General features: G+C 37.2%; 1 protein-coding gene across 11 annotated transcripts in view; it reads left to right on the forward strand.

The window, feature by feature from the left end:
- SLC4A7 (solute carrier family 4 member 7) overlaps positions 1 to 19,717 on the forward strand; it is a 128,820-nt gene that overhangs the window by 17,481 nt on the left and 91,622 nt on the right. For 7 of the 11 annotated variants that reach the window (XM_034403929.3, XM_034403933.3, XM_034403932.3 and 4 more), the window contains exon 2: positions 17,706 to 17,787. The exons of 1 other annotated variant lie outside the window; for it this stretch is intronic. In XM_034403929.3, the coding sequence (XP_034259820.1) occupies positions 17,706 to 17,787 (82 nt within the window). Of the gene's footprint in view, positions 1 to 2,768; positions 3,074 to 17,705; positions 17,788 to 19,717 lie in introns of those variants that run through there. 3 more of the 11 variants (XM_034403930.3, XM_087892547.1, XM_087892548.1) reach the window with 1 other exon arrangement.

Consider the following 19,717-nt stretch of genomic DNA (forward strand, 5'->3'; position numbering starts at 1 on the left):
GTCAGATTCACTTAACAATCATGTTATCAATTTAACAACTGATTCACTTAACAACTGTGGCAAAAAAAGATCAGAATGTGACATAAGTCATTTAACAAATGTCTCACTTAGCAACAGAAATTTTGGGCTCAGTAAGTTGAGGACTACCTATAACCCTGAAGCCAGAACTGTGATTGGGCAATTAGTTGTTTCATCTAAGCTTCTCTGGACAAAGAGAAGCCAAAGAAATTTTCCACGTCTGCTCCAGAATGTAGCTCCTCATGTGGAAGTCTGCAGAATCCAGAAAGACTGTGTAGGCACTTTGTGAGTAGGAGCACTGGAAGTGAAAAAAGATCAAGCTTTAGTATTGTGAGCCACCTAGAGTTGTTTAAGATGGGCAACCATATAAACCTTTTAAATAAACATGCAAGGAATTTTAACTCCTCAAAGTTAGCTAAATAGAACAATTGGTCCTTCTTTGATGTTACCACAACACTGTCCTCCCACTGCCTCAGTTAAGCAAATTGTATGAAGAAGGCACACATATGACAAACATTCTAGAATAGGGGTGTGAAACTCAAGGCATGTGGGCTGGATCCGGCCCTTGATGTGGCTAGATCTGGCATGTGGGACTGCCTTTGAGACAGTGAAGGACTGGCCTGTGGCACCTCATCCCGGGCCCAGGCTGGCCAGGCGGTAATCTATAACTTGATGGCTGTCATCCGGGCCAGAACACAATCAGCCTTTGACCCGCGGGGTCACCCAGGAGCTGGTGAGAAATCACCCTGCTCAATCCTGCTCTCCAGGTGCTTGCTGCCTCCTCTGCGCAGACCCAGGTGGCAGGGATAAGTTGGTGGGGATGGCCCCTAGCTGGCTCCAGCACGGCCCCACAGATTTAACGCTCACCATGTTCCAGACTGGATGGCCGCCATCCAGTTATAGATCAGCGCTGCACCCACCACCAGCACCTCCATGTCCTGTGTGCCAGACTGGCCTTGCAGCCCATGTGGCTTCCCTTTCACTGGGACCGCCCCTGCCCTGCCCCAGGTGGGAAAGCCATAGACGCAATAAGCATAACCACTGGCAGTACTGCCAATCTCTCTCCCTCCATTCATCTCTTCCTGAGTGCAGAGGAAGGACCAAGATGGGAATGGGAAGGAGGGAAGCAGGGAAGGAAGGAAGCAAGGAGGGAAGGAAGCAAGCACAGAAGGAAGGAGCGGAGGAGGCAGTGTCTCCGGCTTGTAAGGGTCCCTTCTCTGACTTTGGATTTGTCTTTTCTCTGTGTGTGTGTGTGTGTGTGTGTGTGTGTGTGTGTGTGTGTATGTTTCTCCCCTTCTTCTTCTGCCTTCCTCTGATTTCTTTTTTCTTGGAAACAAAGGAGGTGTAGGGAGGAGAGATGGGATTGTTCCAAGAAGTGAGACCTCAAAATTAAAAGAAGAGCTTTTCAAATCCTTAAAAAGTTATGATACCGATCCTGGGCCAACAATTTCTCTTTTTCTTTTGGGAAAAAACAAGCAGCAAGCATCTGAATGGGCATCCCTGGCTCTTGATATGAGCCATATTTAAAAATCAGGAGGGGAGTCACCTTCTCCTCCAGGAAAGGGAAGGGAGGGGGAAGAGGAAAGGAAGGAAGGAGATGGGAATGAGAAGGAGAGAGGGAGAGAGGGCAAGGAGGGAGGAAGGAAGGAGGGAGATGGAATGAGAAGAAGGGAGGCAGGGAAGCTGGCCATGCCCACTCCGGCAATATCCACCCTGGCCATGCATCTTCCCCCAAGTCAACCGCAACCCTGATGTGGCCCTCAATGAAATTGAGTTTGACATCTCTGTTCTAGAACAATTATCAATCAGAGTCAGGCAGCATATGAATTTAAGAAATTATCATTGTTGTTAATTATATGTTAAAAATATGGAGCTCAAAAGCAAAATAGAAAAATTTTTATTTAACAGCTAATACTGGTAGTTTAAATGGGGCATAGATAAAATCAAGAAATTAATTACATTAATAAATATCTGAATTACATTCTCTGTTCAGCATAATAAAATTTCATATTTTAAAATTTCCAATTTTCAGAAACAGGTCTGATTAGAGTGCATTAGAATCATCTGGACAGAATAATGGTACATTATAAAAATGGCTGGAAATTTTTTATCACTTAAATAAAAAGGATAGAAAATTTACCTAAAAGAGATTTTGAAACTTGAATTTATTTGAACTAACCTTGTTAAAATTATATATACAACTTTACTGAGAAAATGGGTTTATTTAATAAAGACTGTTATGAAAACTCTGAATATTTTAAGTATATGATTTATTATTATTATAAAGTTGATATGGTAACTCAGTTGATTTTTTTTTTTTTTAGCAAAGTGACCTGATAGCTACACAAATGGCTATAATACATGGAAGTATGTTCAGATGTGAAAAATTAAAGATTAAAAAGAAAAACACGCAGAGGTTATATTTCAAACAAATAGCTTTTAAGAAATATAAAAATAAGTGTTGAGTTGTGCTTTTTCAATGGGGACAATCTCAATCTCTTAAATTTTCTTAAACCCCTAAGAATGGTTTTTAAAAAATTGATGATACATTAGAAAATGTTTTTCAGACACAAAGAAACTGTCTTAAATATTTTTAATGCTTGAATTTTTATTTTTACATTTTGGAATTTGAATCAAATATCTGTAGTTAGTAATAATGAAATTTTAGCCTTCAAAGAATAATATTTCAGTTAGGAGGCTGTTTTAGTTACTGCTGTAGCTAAATGCTAAGTCACAAACCACATAGTTTCAGCTCCTTTTTTGGTGTTCCCTCTGTGGGAATTGAAGCCATGCCATGTTCCTCAATTCTGTTATTCTGTGACCCTGTGCTGGTTGTAGTTACTGGCTTGAAAGAATAAGTATTTCTGTGAGATAATTGGCTGCAGCAGTGAGTTTTGTAGCAGTATACATCTATGTTGGATATAATGTTATAAAAAGGTTATGTTTATGTACAGTCTGATATCTTGAAGCACATTACACTGCAGTCTTCTACAAGGACATTTTCTTTTTCTGCATCAGCATGGAAGCAATGCATCTAGACAGAGAGCTGCTACCTGTATGTAAATATATTTTTTCCTTTTTATCTTTTCACCTTGCTAACATAGAGGTTATTCTTCATAGTTTACCTTCCCAATGTGTATACTTATTTATCATCTGAAAAATGGTGCAAAATGTTAATAGTAAATTTCAAACTGATGAAATTCACAAATACAAATTCATCATCATAACCTTAATGATGTACTGCAAGTTGTTTTTAGATGCAGAAAGTTAAGTGCATTAAAAATCTTTGAATGAAATGCTTTTTGTACTGCATATTAGCTAACATCTTTTCAGTGAAGGATGGGGGAGGGTTATCTATTATAGTGGCTTTTTGAATAGCAATTAATAGAGGAATATTTATCTAAAATATGTTTCCATTAGGATTTCTTTATCATCCTTCCTTTGAATTGCTTTCTTAAAAATTGGCACATCTCATTTTTGTATCCTATAAAAAGATTATTGATTTTGTGTGTTTTGCTGTAAATGATTTTTAGTATGATAACACTCTAGCTTGAATTCTTATTGAAAATGTTGTATGAGTATTTATATCACTAAAAAATTTGATTCAGATGTCATAAAAGAATAGTCATCATTATCTCAATAGGTAGTAAAGAAGGATGTGTTTAACCAGAATAAATGTATTGCAGCAGTTGTTTATAAATATGTAATTTAACAGGATTATGCCACATATGAAGGCATTTTTTAATTTACTTTCCTGCTATTTTCTTTTGAAAAGCTTATCCCTTGAGCTGTATTCTGATCAAGCAACAAAAAGTATACTTGCTTGCTACCATTATTTTTTCCTGTAACATAAGTAAAAATAACCTTTCAAAGTATACTATGTAGTCAGTAAGGGACAGAAGGTTCAAATGACAAACACTGTAAACAAAATTGAAAGCTTCCTCTCTTTAGTGTCAGTAACTATATAGCATCAGAGTCTAAGTTAATATATCCAAGGTACTATTGGAAAAAAATTAACTTATCAAATTTTGCCCTTAAGATGGATTCTGATCCATTTTGAATATGGGTTATGTTATACTTCCTTATAGTCTCTGATACTTATTTTGGAGGGTAGGTTACAAAAACAATATTCAACAATAACTGCTCAGATAAATGCCATCAATCAATCAAACAGTACTTAAAGCCTAATGAAATAACAAGGTTTACATGATTTTCTGGCATGTAAGCAAGGACACTAATTGAGCCTTTGGGAGAAGCATGTTTCATAATGAAGGAGACCCCACAAATAAGACATGAAATTTCATCCAGGTCCTATGAATTTCCCAGGGAGGAGGGGCTTTCATGAGATGATTGGACAAGCAGAGAACCCCTGCTTAGGCAGAAAACCCTACCACTTCAGACAAATAGTTATCCAATCTCTTCTTAAAAACTTCCAGTGTTGGAGCATTCACAACTTCTGGAGGCAAGTTGTTCCACTGATTAATTGTTCTAACTGTCAGGAAATTTCTCCCTAGTTCTAGATTGCTTCTTTCCTTCGTGTTGTAATGACTTATTATTAGAGATAATTATTACCCTAATGTTGATTAGAAGCTAATGCAAAGTGAGCGCAGCCAATTCAAAATTAGTGTTATTGCAGTGGTGGGATTGTTCCAGCAGCAAGTCTGTCTGCTATCTTAAGGATAGGGCTCTTATTTTTTCACCTCAATTTTTCTCTCACTACAGAAATGATAACTTTATGGAGTGTATTCTTTAGAAATGTGATTGCCTGAATAGCTGATTCTACCATTTTATTCTTGTTTAAATTACTTCTTAATGACTTATTTTGACTTGTGGATATCCATAAGTAATAATAGATCCTTAAACATAGGAAGGATGAAAAAGAGCACTTCTAAGTTAATAGAGGCTTTGTTGAAAAGTTTTCTCCAACCTATATTGGTTGCAGTATTCTGTAATGGAGATTTCTGAGTTAGTTTGAACTGTTGATTTTGTGAGTTCTGATTCTCCCAGATCTTTACCCTGCTAAATGAGCCAAGAGGTTTAAAAATAGCTGTGGCTTTAAATCTGAGAAAAGCAGGTTTCTAACACGTGTATGAATCTTTAGAATAACATTGGAAAGAACACTTGACAAAAAAGAAAAAAACTTTTCTTTCTAGCTTTAAGAAAAATGATACTACTTTTGACAGTTTAAAACTGCAGAAAGCATTTAAAAGCAGATTTAGATATAGCCTTGATTACTATTATTCCCTCATGTTCTGTATAACTTGGCAAATCAATGAAAATGCAAGGGAAAAGAAAAAGTAACTTGATGAAAAGACTAATACAAAATTCAATTTAAAAACACTGTAATCTGTGGGAAATTTCTAAAATTGAGAAATTAGTCTACAAACCAGCTTTATTAATTTTATGAATGATGAAATTGGTTAGAAATTGGTTACTTCATAGATTGTTATATCTATAGAGTACATGTTATATACTTTGCAACTGTAAGTTGTGAAGTGACTTAACAGATATAATGCAGCTGAACACTGGGAAATGTGTAAGGCACAGTATATTTAGTTCAATTTTTTTTTATGTGTGAAAAAAATTCAAGCTATATTAACTTTGTTTCTAGCTTGTTAGACGAGATGTTCACAGCAAACTATTATAAAATCCTAGAAATGTTTTATAAGTGTTAAGCAATAAATACCAAATCTGTTTTTGTTAAATACATGTTTTATAAAACATCAACATCAGTGCAGATTTAGATGGAAATTATTATCAGACAGTTAAGTGTTGCAACTAAGTACTACAGATCCATCATTCTTATAATTAACTGTTTCAAACATTATATCTGTTGGGTGGATAGATAATTTGAGACTGTTCTATAATTCTGGATTTGCAAAGGTGATAAAGTTAAGGCCTACAGTTTAGAAAAAACTAATTAAAATTATGTTATTGGTTCATGTTACATTCAAATGAAAACCAATGTTCTACCTTTGTTTCAAATTTTCTGTGATGGTGAGATAGGAAACTCTTGGTTGTGTTGTATTATTTCAGGTATTTATATTAAAAAATAATATATAAGTGGAAGTTAGGCATCTGCTGTTACTTAAGCGCCCTTATAGCATATATCTATCCTAAGACGTTGAAAAAAGACTTAGTTGGAAAAATATGCATATTTGGGGAAATTGATGAATGCATTCTGCTAGCTAACTTTTCTCACTATACTTTTTAAAGTATTTGAATACTGCAGTAGTTTCCCTAATTCTCAAAATTAAAAGTACCTTATGATAATTATCCTTCATGAGACTGGAAACTGTTGTATAATGTTGGCTAATATATATTCAAAGTGAACTTCTAACTAATAAAAAAATGTACCGAAATAGTTCATTGAACTATGAAGCATCTAATGTACATTTTTAAGACTAAATAAATGTTCTTCTTAATTCATATTTTCTTTTTTAATCCAATTCTTAAGTAATATATAATTGTAGTTTGTGATTAAAAATATATTTACAGACCTTTTATCATCTTTCAAAAAGCTTAGATTGATCTAAACAATTATCCTTAAAGCAACTGTGTAAAGTTAAACTGAGCAGTCATGATGGGCTATGGCTGAGATTATGTTGTGAATGTCAAGGCTGAATACTGATCTGAAAAGAATCACCATAATCTGGTCTGAAACTTCTGTCATTATGCCACAATGGTTTTTTAATTTATCTGCTATCAAATTGTTGTCAGCTCTTAGCAACTATATAGATAGTTTTTCTCCGTAACATCTGTCCTTAACCTGATCTTTACTAGGATTAGAAGCATTGAGTTTTTCCCCAAGTGTGATAGGACACAGAAGGAATTTGTCTTTGGTGCATATGCTGTCAGTGTACATAAAGAAAAACAAAATACATTCATCAAGAATCATAAGATACGACACTTAGTGATAGTCATAGGTTACTAATAAGCAATCAAATCATACTAGGAAACGAATAAAACAATATAAATTGTAAAGATACAAGCAATAAGGTTATAGTCATAAGTGGGAAGAGATAGGTACTAGGAAGGATGAGAATAATAATAATGCAGTCTTAATAAATAACTTGACAGTGTTGTGGGAATTAGTTGTTTAGCAGAGTGATCCCATTTGGGGAAAAACTGTCCTTGTGTCTAATTGTTCTGGTATGCAGTGCACTATAGCGTCGTTTTGAGGGTAGAAGTTGAAACAATTTATGTCCAGGATGTAAGGGGTTTGAAAAGGTATTAGCCAGCATAATTCTGGCTTTGGAGGATAGTCAGATGATACACGTGAGGGATTTCCAGTCTGCAAAAGAGTACTGGGAGGAGTTGCGCAGTGTCTATGTTAGAGAGGCTGTGGGCAGTAAGGTGTTGCTGACAAGGAGACTATATAAAGCACAACTGAAGCTGGGGGAGAACATGTCCATACATCTGCAGGCTATGAGAAAGACATTCCTGGAGGTAGGGGAAAGAGGAATGATGTTTACTGAGGCACACAAGGTGTATGTGGTGCTCAGTTCATTGGACAGTTCATAGGATGTTCTTGTAACTATCTTAGAGTCCATGCAAGAGATGGACTTAACCATGATGTATTTGACTGGCTGATTGTTGGAGGAAAAACAGAAATGGCTGGAGAGGTAACTAGGAAAGGAAGGAGATAATGTTCAACACAGGCCAACATCTGCAACATCTCAGGATGCTGGCAGAGCAGTTGAAACGGTTTTCACAGTGAAATGTTGCTACACGTGTGGTTCTACAGAACATCTCCAGAGACGCTGCCCTGAGAGGAGAAACAGAGGAGTAATGAGACAAGGACATAGGGCTACTCAACACATGAGGAGTGGTTCTCCATCATAATTTTCCCTGGCAGCAACAATATTTGAAAACACCAGGAACACTTGGGTGTTGGACAGTGGAGCAAGTGAGCATATTGCTAATAATCCACAGACATTTTCTGGCTTGAGACCAGCTAAGCAAACATTTGTTAGTTTGGCTAATGGTCAACAATCTGCTGTTAAAAGGGAAGATACAGTCTATGTACCTGAGATGATAGAAACATTATATAATGTCTTATATGTACCTGACCTAGATCATAATCTGTTGAGTATTTCCAGGTTAGACAGTCAAGGGTATGAAATACTGTTTGCTAGAGGACAATATACCATCAGGAAAGGTGGAAGAATTTGTGCACAAGGGGGTAAAAAGGATGGTCTGTACATTCTAGGAAGGCAGGAGAATGGTTGTGCATGAACACTTACAAACACTCCCACACATGACAATTGTGTACATTTATTGCATAGGAGATTGGGGCATGCAAATTTTAGAGTAGTGCAGAAGATGCCAGACCTAGCTGAGGGACTTATGATGAAGAAAGGTAATGTGTATTTAGATTGTGCTGTTTATAAGGAGTCAAAGTCCAGGATGTATCCTGTAAGTAAGAAAAACTCAAGGCAAACAATTATATCTAGGAAACCTGATAGGTGTAATAAAGGTATACCTCCTGAGTGGTTCACTGCAAGTGGGGTTAGAGTAGATAGTATTCATAATGAACCCCCTAAGTACCAAGAGATATAGTCATTGCCTAAGGAAAAACAAGATAAATGGAGGTAGGTAAAGAGAATGTCAGGCAGACAGATAAACCAAACTGAGGAAACTGAGCTAGTGAAAAGAGAAAGCGAAGGAATTCAGCCAAGACATGGTGAGCATGATGTAATAGGAAGTAATGAGACAGAGTGTACAGAATCATTAAAAAATGAAATTAGGAGCAGTTCCAGCAGCAGTAGTAGTAATGGTACTAGTAATGTTTGTAGCAGTGAGAGTAGAAACCGAAGCGGGAGGCATGTACATAATAGAGATAGAAAGCATCATGAATATGTTAAAACATTCAGCTGTTCAGCTTTAAATGGGAGGAGTATCAGTGTAATGATGATTTAATAGCTGACCAGCTGCTGTAATGTTGTAATGCTGTAATATCGAAATGATGATGCAATGAGAATGAGTCAGCAGGGTTATTTAACTGTTGTCATTTTAAGAGGCTGTTTTATAAGAGAGGCCCTGTGAGGGCATCTCTCTCTTTCTCTGTGTGTGTGTGTGTGCTTCCATGCTATAGTTGATGATTGATTGCCTGACTTTGCCTAGTATATTTATGTATATATATTCCTTGTAGATAAACCATTATTAGAAAGACAAACCTCTGTTTACTGTATTTTGCTCCTGGGTTGTCTCAAAATAGTCACACTGGGCGAATTCTGACATTTTAGTCTCCAGACCTTTAATCATCTTAGTTGATCTTCCTTGCAATTTTTCCAAAGTGTCAACATCTTTTTTGTAATTGGTGACCAAAATCGGATGCAGTATTCCTTACTTACAGTATTCCAGTATGGCCTTACTAAGGCTTTATAAATTGGTACTAATACTTCACATGAAGTATTATGCGAAGTATACATTTCAAGTATACATTTTTTAGTATAAATTTTTTAGCCTCAACCTGTTGGTTTTTCGTAAGGCCTTGAAAACTTGATTTTGTTTCTGAGCCTGAGGCTCTAGTGCCGTGATGGCATATGTGCCACAGGAGGCATGTGTAGCGATATTGGTGGGCATGCAAGCTCAGATTTTCGGACCTTCGAGGTCCACCAGAAGTAGGGAAACAGGCTGTTTCCTGCCTCCAGAGGGCCTTGGGGGGGTGGGGAAGGCCCATTTTTCTCTCTCCCCAGCCTCCAGAGCCTTTCTAGGAGTCTGGGGAGGGCAAAAATGGCATCCTCCCTCCCTGAGGCCATCCGGAGGCTGAAAACAGCCCATTTGTCAATTTCCGGTAGGACCAGAAGGCCCGTTATTTGCTTTCCCCAGCCTCCAGAGCCTTTCTAGGAGTCTGGGGAGGGGGAAAATGGCCTTCCCCACCCTCTGGAGGCCCTGTGGAAGCCGAAAATGCCCCATTTGCCAACTCCAGGAGGCAGAGGCCAACCCCAAAAATAAGCCAGATCTATCTGGTTTATTGACAGGCAGTGTGAGGGAAATGTTGAGGAAGAGAGAAAAATGATGGGTAAAAGTAAAGCTGATCTGGGAAACAACTGATTCAGGCCTAATGAGCAAACCAAGTAGTAAATGTTGGGAAAAATTCTCCATATTACTCCCTTGTTGTGCTTTTTGGTACAACATCACATTAAAACTGAATAAATGTTATGTTTTTAGCAGAAGACTATCTAGTAGGTAATGCCATGTTAGGAATGGTAAAGAAGATCATGGAAATGGCTCCTAAGAAAGATGGATCTGCGAGAATTGGAAGGAAGGAAGGAAGGAAGGAAGGAAGGAAGGAAGGAAGGAAGGAAGGAAGGAAGGAAGGAAGGAAGGAATTGAGAGAAATCACCTGGCTTTTCCCCAAAAGACAAAATAGGGCTATTGCAGAAACAACTGAATGATATAAATGTAATAAATTTAAATTCTAGAACAGTGATGGCGAACCTTTTAGAGACCGAGTGCCCAAATTGCAACCCAAAACCCACTTACAGTATTTATCACCAACATGGCAATTTAATCTGAATAATGAGGTTTTACTACCTAAAATAATGATAAATGCAGAGTTCAGCTAATTGTTCTAAGAAAAACATGATAAATGCACTTTTATGACCCTTCATTTTTTTCTGCTTTTGAAATATTATGACAACTATATAAAACCAACACAACAAATTAAGTTGGACCTGGAGAGATGGAAGAATTTACAATTATCTTTGATAGGGAGAATAGCCTTCATAAAAATGAATATACTACCGAAATTACTTTTTTTATTCCAAACAATACCGATAAAATTAGAAAAAAAATATTTTGACCTAAATAGAATAATTTTGAAGTAAATTTTGAAATTTGGCAAGGCAAAACAGCAAGAATAAATTTGAAAATGTTACAGGAATCTAAAAACAATGGGGGCTTTGGACTACCAAACTGGGAGTTATACTATCAGGCATCGGTACTCACATGGGTAAAAGAATGGATAAATTTGAAACACAAAAGATTGCTACTATTAGAGGGACAAGATCTCCAACTAGGATAGCATGCTTTCCTATGGTACGGAAGGAGTATGATGCATAGATACTTTCAAAGACACTATGGGAGGAATGCTTTGCTTCATATATGGGAAAAAACTAAATTACAAAACTATATGAAAATACCAGTCTGGCGCTCCACAATGGAAGCATTGATATATCCAAATCTCATTAACTTGGAAAAAATTGTATCTTAAGTGAGAATGGGGAACTTAAAACTAGACAACAATTATAAAATCAAGGGGTGGACCTAGCTTGGTGGCCATATTTCAGATACATTCAAGATACAAAAAAGACGTTAAAACATGGGGTCTGTATAAAGCACCAACAACACTTGATAAGATCTTATTAGGGACAGATGAAAAACTGATTAAAAAAAATATATAATTACTTATTGAGTTATAAAATGGAGGAGGAACACGTCAAAGAAACAATGATTGTATGGGCAAAATCTTTTGGCTATGCTATAGAATTAGACAAATGGCAAAAACTTTGGGATAGAAACTATACATTGACAATGACAATGGCATATAAGGAAAACCTTTATAAAATGTTTTACAGGTGGCATCTGCCACTGGCAAGACTGTAAAAATGTTTAGTGATCTGCCTGCTAAATGCTGGAAATGCAATCAGACCCCAGGTACCCTGTTTCCCCCAAAATAAGACATTCCCTGATAATAAGCCCAATCGGGCTTTTGAATGCATGGCAATAAGGCCAAATGCTTATTTCAGGGTTCAAAAAAAATAAGATAGGGTCTTTTCGTGGAAACATGGTACTTACTATCATATGTGGTGTACTTGTATGAAAACAAGAAAATATTGGAAGAAAATATACATCTGGTTGGCAAAGATGATTAAGCAATGTATAGACCTGAAACCAGAAGTATTTCTGTTAGGAATAATGCTGGAGGGGGAGTTATGATAAAGGGACCACATATTTAGTCTTGCATGCATTGACAGCAGCAAGGATCATATTTGCAAAATACTGGAAAAATGAGTATATTCCACCAGATGAGGATATAATTCGGAAAATGTTAGACTGTGTTGAGATGGACAGACTGACTTTAAAAATAAAAGACAAAGATGACACAGAATATTACTTGATTTGGAATAGATTTGAGTGGTTAGAAATAAGAGGTAGAAATTAGAGGAAGGAAGATTATTGTAACATATGAATTAAAGATAAAGATGGTTTATAACTATAAATATGTCAATATATTTAATAGAATTGTAAATAAGTCAATATAAAGAGAAGTTTAGCTAAACTATTCTGTTACATTATTATTACTGTTATCAATATATGTGTTAATATTTTTAATGTCTTTTCTTTGCTTTTCTTTTATAAATGATATACTCTGGCAATACACTGTATTCAAAATGTATATGAATAAAAAAAATGTTTTTTAAAAAAGGCGATGAGCACATGTGGGGCGACGTCCAGCAGCAGCTGCAGCCCGCTGGCCCCTTGGTTGGCATACTCTGGCACTGTGCAGCCCACACAGCAAAGGTGAATTGATTACCTGTCCAAGCAGCAGATGGTGGCAGAGCTGCAGGGGGGAGATACACAGTCTGGACACACTGTGTGGGCCATGGAAAAGCCAAGAGTTGTTGGGCTGGAGCAGGCAGGTGGCCACGGGAGGCTCGTCTTTGTGTGGTGGCACTGACAGCAGATGGAGACAGAAGTGCAGGGTGAGGCTCACAATCTGGATGCACTGTACAAGTTGCAGGCAAGCTGAGAGATGGTGGGACAGAGTGGCCGGCCAGCTGCGGGTGACTTGTCTTTGAGTTTCTCAGCTTGTCTGCAACCTGCGTGGAGTGCTGGAATCTCCTGCCTTCCCCAATGTGCCTTTGCCTCCATCTGCTGCCAACATGCAAAAATGAGCCTCCTTTGGCTACCCACCTGTTCCAGCCCACCGACTCTCAGCTTTCCTGTGGCCTGTGCAGCATGTCTGGATCACCTGCTTCCCCCCAACTCTGCTTTGCCTGCTGCTTGAACAGGTAATCAACTCACCTGTGCTGCGCAGGCGGAGGCTGCTGCTGGACATCATCAGCCATGCTCACCCCCCCTCCTGAGCTGATGACGATCTTCACTAGGGCTTATTTTTGGAGTAGCACTTATTTTCAGGGAAACACGGTTTTATAGCACACACACTCACGTTTTCCCGAAAATAAGACCTGTCTTATTTTTTTGCCACCAAAAAGGCACCAGATCTTATTTTCGGGGGGGGGGGGAATGTCATCCACTTACTCACCTCACTTGCGCATATCGCCCCCAGACTCTTTTTCACTATCAGAGATCTTCAGGAACGTCTTTGTCCGGCAAGGCGGGCAAGGCTTTCCTGAAGGCCTCTCTAGCCAGTCGATCCAGAGTTCTGTTATTGGCTACAGAGACCTTCAGGAAAGCCTTGCCAGCTGCAGAAAAAATGGGCTGAGGTCTGCAAGACCTGGCTGCAACTGTCCAAAAGTAAGTAGCAGGGCAGCTCCACCCCCCATCCTATTTTATTTTTTAAGTTCATTGCATGTCTTAACATAATTATTTTGAAATAACATACAATTCATATTTATCATACTGACACTGACAAGTATTTATCTTCTCAAAACCCAATTTATTCATCAATTTTATTTGATCTTCTGTTTTCATATTTTTGTTAACATTTTTGTCTTCTGTTTACTAATTTTAAAAACTGTTAGTATATCAAAAATTCTTTTATTTTACCCATTTCAGATTCCAAAGAATCTTTTAGAACACCAATTCATCTGAAAAGCTCTAACTTATAAATTAAAAAAAAAAACTTTACTCCCACAATTCTCTCATTCTGTCTTAAATCTCTATTCAGTATTTTAAGAACTAAAATAAACAGGAGAGGGACAATGGACAGCCTCGTTTTGTTCCTTTTTGTATCATGAATGGATACCTTAGATCTCTATTAACAATTATTTATGCTTTCTGTGAAGTATAAATTGATGTTACCAACTTTATAATATTCTCTTCAAAATTTATATCTTCTGAAACACTAAACAGGAAAGTCCATTTCAAACTATCAAAGGCCTTTTCTGCATCAGAATAAATAAAAAAAAATCAGTGCAACTTGTTTTTAGTATGTTGTTCCAAATTTTCCAACAGAGTTCTAACTGTCTTTTAGGTAAAACCGACATTGATCCTCTGGAAGAAATGCTTACAGAATTATTTTCAGCCTTTCAGCTAGAATCATTGTGAACAAATTATTCAGTAATGATATCAGCCTATAGTTTTTTTTATTAAGGTCAAGTGTTCTTCGTCTATAGCAGGGGTGTCAAACTTGATTTCATTGAGGGCTGCATCAGGATTGTGATTGACTTGGGGGGCTGGGGGGCATGGCTGACATGGATACGGCTAAGGTGGGCATGATCAGTTTCCCTGTTTCCCTCTTTCTTGTTTGCATCTCCTCCCTCCCTCCCTCCCTCCCTCCCTCCCTTCCCTCATTCCTGCTTCCTTCCCAGCCTCTCTTCTTCTCATTCCCATCTCGTTCCTTCCTCTGCACTCAGGAAGAGACGAGGGGAGGGAGAGAGATTGACAGCTGCCACTGGTCCTGCTTACTGTGGCTATGGCTTTCCCATGTGGGTGGAGGCGGTCCCAGTGAAAGGGTAGCTGCATGGGCTGCAAGGCCGGGCTGGCAAGCAAGCCATGAAGGCACTGATGGTGGGCATGGCGATCTATGACTGGATGGCGGCCATCCAGCCTGGAACACGGTGAGCCTTAGATCCATGGGGCAGTACTGGAGCCAGCTAGAGACTACCCCCACAAACTCGGCCCCATCACCTGGTATGTGCACAGGAGGCAGCAAGCACCTAGAGGGCACGGTTGAGGTGATTGGCCAATTCCTTGCTGGCTTCTGGTGGCCCTGCAGATGAAAGACTGTGTTCTGGCCCAGATGGCGGCCTTCAAGTGATGCCTCAGATGGGGCTGAGGCATCACGGGCAGTCCTTCACTGTCTCAAGGGCAGCCCTGCGGCCTAGATCTAGCCACATCACAGGCCGGATTCGGGCCACGGGCCTTGAGTTTGACAGGCCTGCTCTATAGGTATTAATGCAATATTGGCTTCCTTCAAAGTCCCTGGTAACCTTAATACCTGTAAGACAGAATTCATGGTATTTTGTAGAGGTTGTAAAAGTTCATTTTCAAAATAGTACAAACTTGATAATTCGTCAAGGCACCTTTCTTCTTCAATCTTTTTTATAGCTTTAGAAACTTTCCTTATTGTTATAAGTTTATTCATAATTTGTCTTTGCTCTTCTTAGATTTTAGAAAATAAGATTTTGTTTTCTAAGATTTTCATCTTTCTCTAAAGAAGTGTCATATCCTTTATACAAATTAGAATAACATTGATGAAATGCTTTGAAATAGCCACATTATCCATTAATACAGTATTTTCTTCTTTAAGCTTCAGTATAAAGTTTCTCTTTCTTTTCATAATTTATATGCCTGCCAGCTCAGTGCATGGATTTCCAACCATGATTAAACACCCTGATAAGAATTTTTGGGCCAATGGGATACAGGTATATGAAATACTGTTTAAATCATGCAAGATAATTTTATTTTTATTACTGACTGTTTATAAGCACATAGATATTTATACTCCAGGATATAAAAAAGGCAGTATGGAAACATTTTAAAGCAGTTGCATATATCTTAAATAGTAAGATAATTCACAAGATTTTGCAGACTGCAATTCAACAGTACAGGAACAAGAATTACAGAGATAGAGAGTTGAATTTTAATCCTTTTTAATTTTTATACACTGTTTTTTATGCTTTAATATTTTATTTGTACACCTCCCAGAGTCCCTCTGTGGGAGAAGTGGGCAATTTCAAAATTGGATAGATGGACAGACAGGACAGAGTCTTATTCTGAAAAAAAGGTAGACTCAAGATAATCAAGTCTGTTAAAAAGTAGCAGAGTCAAAGTCTAGTCAGTATGATGGCAATCATGTGAGTTTGAGGGAGCTCCTATATAAAAAGAATGTATTTGTTACTAAATCAAATTCTGATATTCATGACACAAATGTATAGAAGTATATTATATGTGAAATGAAGGAATGTATGCAAATCTTCAAAAACTTGCCTCAATCAGTCTATAAACAGACAGATAATGTGCAAATTGAGAAAAAGCAACAGAGTTCACTTGCTGAGTTCCTAGGGTAAGCCATTCCTCCTCCCTCATAAATCACCACAAAAGCAAGGTTTATATTACCCTGGACATTACAAAGAACCCTTCAGCAGAGTAGGGTTGGCAAAGAATCTGCATTCTTGCATTATCTGTTGTTCATCATACCGCTATGAGGAAAACACAGTACAAGAATGATGTGTATGAGAAGATAACAAGAGGGCAACCATATCGCCACTTATCTCAAGTTTGCCAAGTATTACCTGAGTGATTTAATTGCTTTCAAATAGTGCACTATGGACAAGTGGGGTGGAAATGGAACTTTGGGGCACTTATGAAAAATGTAATGCTTGGAGAAAGCAAACCACTGCATTTCAATAGAAGTTCACCTCAACTATGAATGGTGGTAGAGGTTTTATGGTTTGGAGAGAGGTATTGTAATGATTGAAAAAAAGTGGAAAAAAAGTACTATGGATTGTAACAAAAATTCTAGGGACACGTCAGGTTATAATTCTATGAACTAAAGATTAACTAAACGTGAATTATGCAGTACAATTATCTTTAACACATAAGTAAAACCACAATAGAGTGTCTGTAGCCAGATTTTATGTTTTGGTATAACTGAGTGGGATCTTAATTTTATTGAAGTGTTATGGTCTGATATAAAGTGATTAATTTATGCAAACCCGTTCTATAATATCAGTGAGTTGAAACAATTTTGTAAAGCCAGCTTAAATGTCTTTTTCATGTAGGCCTCCAATCTGCTTACCTTGCAGAGGTAAGCATAAATTTACTAGTCTGTATAATTAAGAATACTGTATGATGGTTTTTACCCACTATTAAATCTCATTTTTGGTATTGGACTGTACATTGACCTCGTCTAACCTGTTAGCCAATGTTTTCCAGATTTGCTGGTGCAGCTTAGTTACGACCTTCTGTGAGCATTCTATCAATCCTTCTAGCCTTCCAACTTGCTAATGACAAGAATGGTGTAATAGAAGTTCTTATAACTAGGGAATACATGTAATGTTAAAATCATTATTGTAGAAATCTATATTTTATATTATTGAACAATCAGCACATTTTTGTGAGAGGCTTTTAGTATGAGAGAAAAGAAATGGATGTAGAGTCCTGGCATTAAATTTTTTTAGCTTTGATAAAGTATGAGTATTTAAGTATTGTGAACATAAATTATCAAACATTTGACTTATGTAACATTTCAAGTATCTATAGCACTGTAGTTATAATTATTTGCTACTTTTTAACATTACCTTGATATAAATCATTAAGTACTATGTTTGGCTCAGTTTACGAGGAAAAAGACCTAATTGATTGTTTTATTAGAAATATGTGTACAATCATAAATATTAATAAGTGCATTTATAAGTTAACTATATAAAATAATAAAACCTAATAGCTTAATATTGTTTATTTGAGAAATGCATCAGAAATAATAATGGCATCAAGGATACCAAATGGTTTATATAGAATGAAAAAAATATTTTTTTATTTTGTTCTAGGGTCATGATGAAGAAGCTGTTGTGGATACAGGCAAAATCAGTTCTACTATCAACACAAACTTTGAGAAAGAAGAATTAGAAAGTAAATATTAACATATTTTTTCAAGCATAAGTACAAATAAATGAAATAAATGAGGAATCCCAGTACCCTATTTATAAAAACAATTATGTTATAATTTATAATACTATTTGGAATTTCTGGCTATAATCTCATTGCATAATATTAATAAGATATCTATATTTCAACCAAAATTTTGGTTTTGCCATGCCCTCATCATAATAATCTACTTGAGAAAGTAGGAGTGAACTTTTATGTAGCTGGCAGCAACAGTAACACCACAGATGAGGAGTTCTCTTAAGTAGTTCTCCATTACAGAGTTATATGCCTGGAAATGAAAGACAGAGTTGAAAGTTCTTGGCTGGTAATCAGTTTCCAGATGAGAATGTTACACAGAGGGCAAACATACTTGAACAAGAAATCTGAGTGCGCTTTTCAACTTTCTTATCCAGAGGAATTAAAAGGATTATGAAAAGCTTGCTTGTCTGATTCTTCTCTCCCATTGGTAGGCTATTTCAGTGTAACAAAAATACTGGTGCCCCCACTGGCGGTATATTATATAGCTATATTATATAGTATGTTTCAGTGCAATGCAATACTGACACTATTGAGCTCCACACAATAAGCCTAGGTTTTAATATATTTTGTTAATGGAGTTGTAGTAAAATGTTTAAGGAAAATACCCCAGGGAGCCATATGAATACTCTGCGCTTTCTTCATACAACCAATTAAAATTAGAGTACTAATTTATAGACATACTATTTCTGTGCTTTTCACTGTCTTTTTAACCTTTCTGTTTTTTGGCTTGTTGTCTGTGGAGAAAATGAAGCAACTTGATTAGATAACTATTTAGAAAAATTATATCATAGTTAAAGGAGTCAACTAGGATTGTGGTATTTAAAATAATTTGCACAAAGGGTTCAAGGCTTCAGCTGAAATTTTTTGAAGTGAATAAGCATTTACTTATATTAAAATGGGGCTCCTGGAAGAACCTTGAGAAAAATGACTTGTGCCAGCATATACAGTATAATTTCAGAGCACATATATAATGGGGAAGAGGCCGTTAGCTTGTGTTTTACTTTATTTTATTTTTTTTGTCAGATATAATTGTTTGGATTGAACAGTACTGATAATTTAAAACAATTATTTTGAAGTAATTATTTTTTTCAAATCTTTATTATCAGTGCACAACATATGTACAATGAGATTGGTTGAGCTCTCTCAGTGCACACCCTCAACACAATACAACTCACAGTGAAGACAGAAAATCCCTAACCCAATAAATCATATTAACAAAACACCCAGTCCTATTGCACCAGTGTGAACATGTTACACGTTGCGCCGTCCCTGTAAGTCCATCATACTACATAGTTGTGATGTTATTTTGCATTCAGGAGTCTGACAGCCCATGGATAAAAACTGTTCTTCAGCCTGTTTGTGCGCTGACTATGCTTCTGTATCTCCTTTCAGATGTAGGAGTAGTCCAGTAGGAGGGTAAAGAAGTGGTGACCAGGGTGAGAGTTGTCTCTGAGAATTTTCCTCACTCTTCAAAATGCAACGAGCCCTAGGATCTCATCTAGTAGTATCAGGGGACAGTCCACGATGTTTTGTGCTGTGCTCACCACCCTCTGTAATGTTTTTCTATCCGCGGCTATCAAACCGGCATGCCATACTGTGATGGAATAAGTGAGGATGCTTTCTATTGTGGACCAGTAAAAGGAGGTCATCAGTTGTTGTTCCACCCTGTTTTTACGCAAGACCCTAAGGAAATGGAGTCTCTGTTGGGCCTTCCTGGCCACCTGGATTGTGTTGTTTTTCCAGGTGAGGTTTTCGCTGAGATGGACTCCCAGGAATTTAAAGGAGAAAATTCTCTACACAGCCCCCCTCAATGTAAAGTGGGGCAAGTTCCTCTCTCTTCCTCAGGAAGTCCAACACCATTTCCTTGGTCTTGCTG

Source organism: Pantherophis guttatus, chromosome 4, assembly GCF_059756535.1.
Source record: "Pantherophis guttatus breed Tessera chromosome 4, ASM5975653v1, whole genome shotgun sequence".
Lineage (NCBI taxonomy): Eukaryota > Metazoa > Chordata > Lepidosauria > Squamata > Colubridae > Pantherophis > Pantherophis guttatus.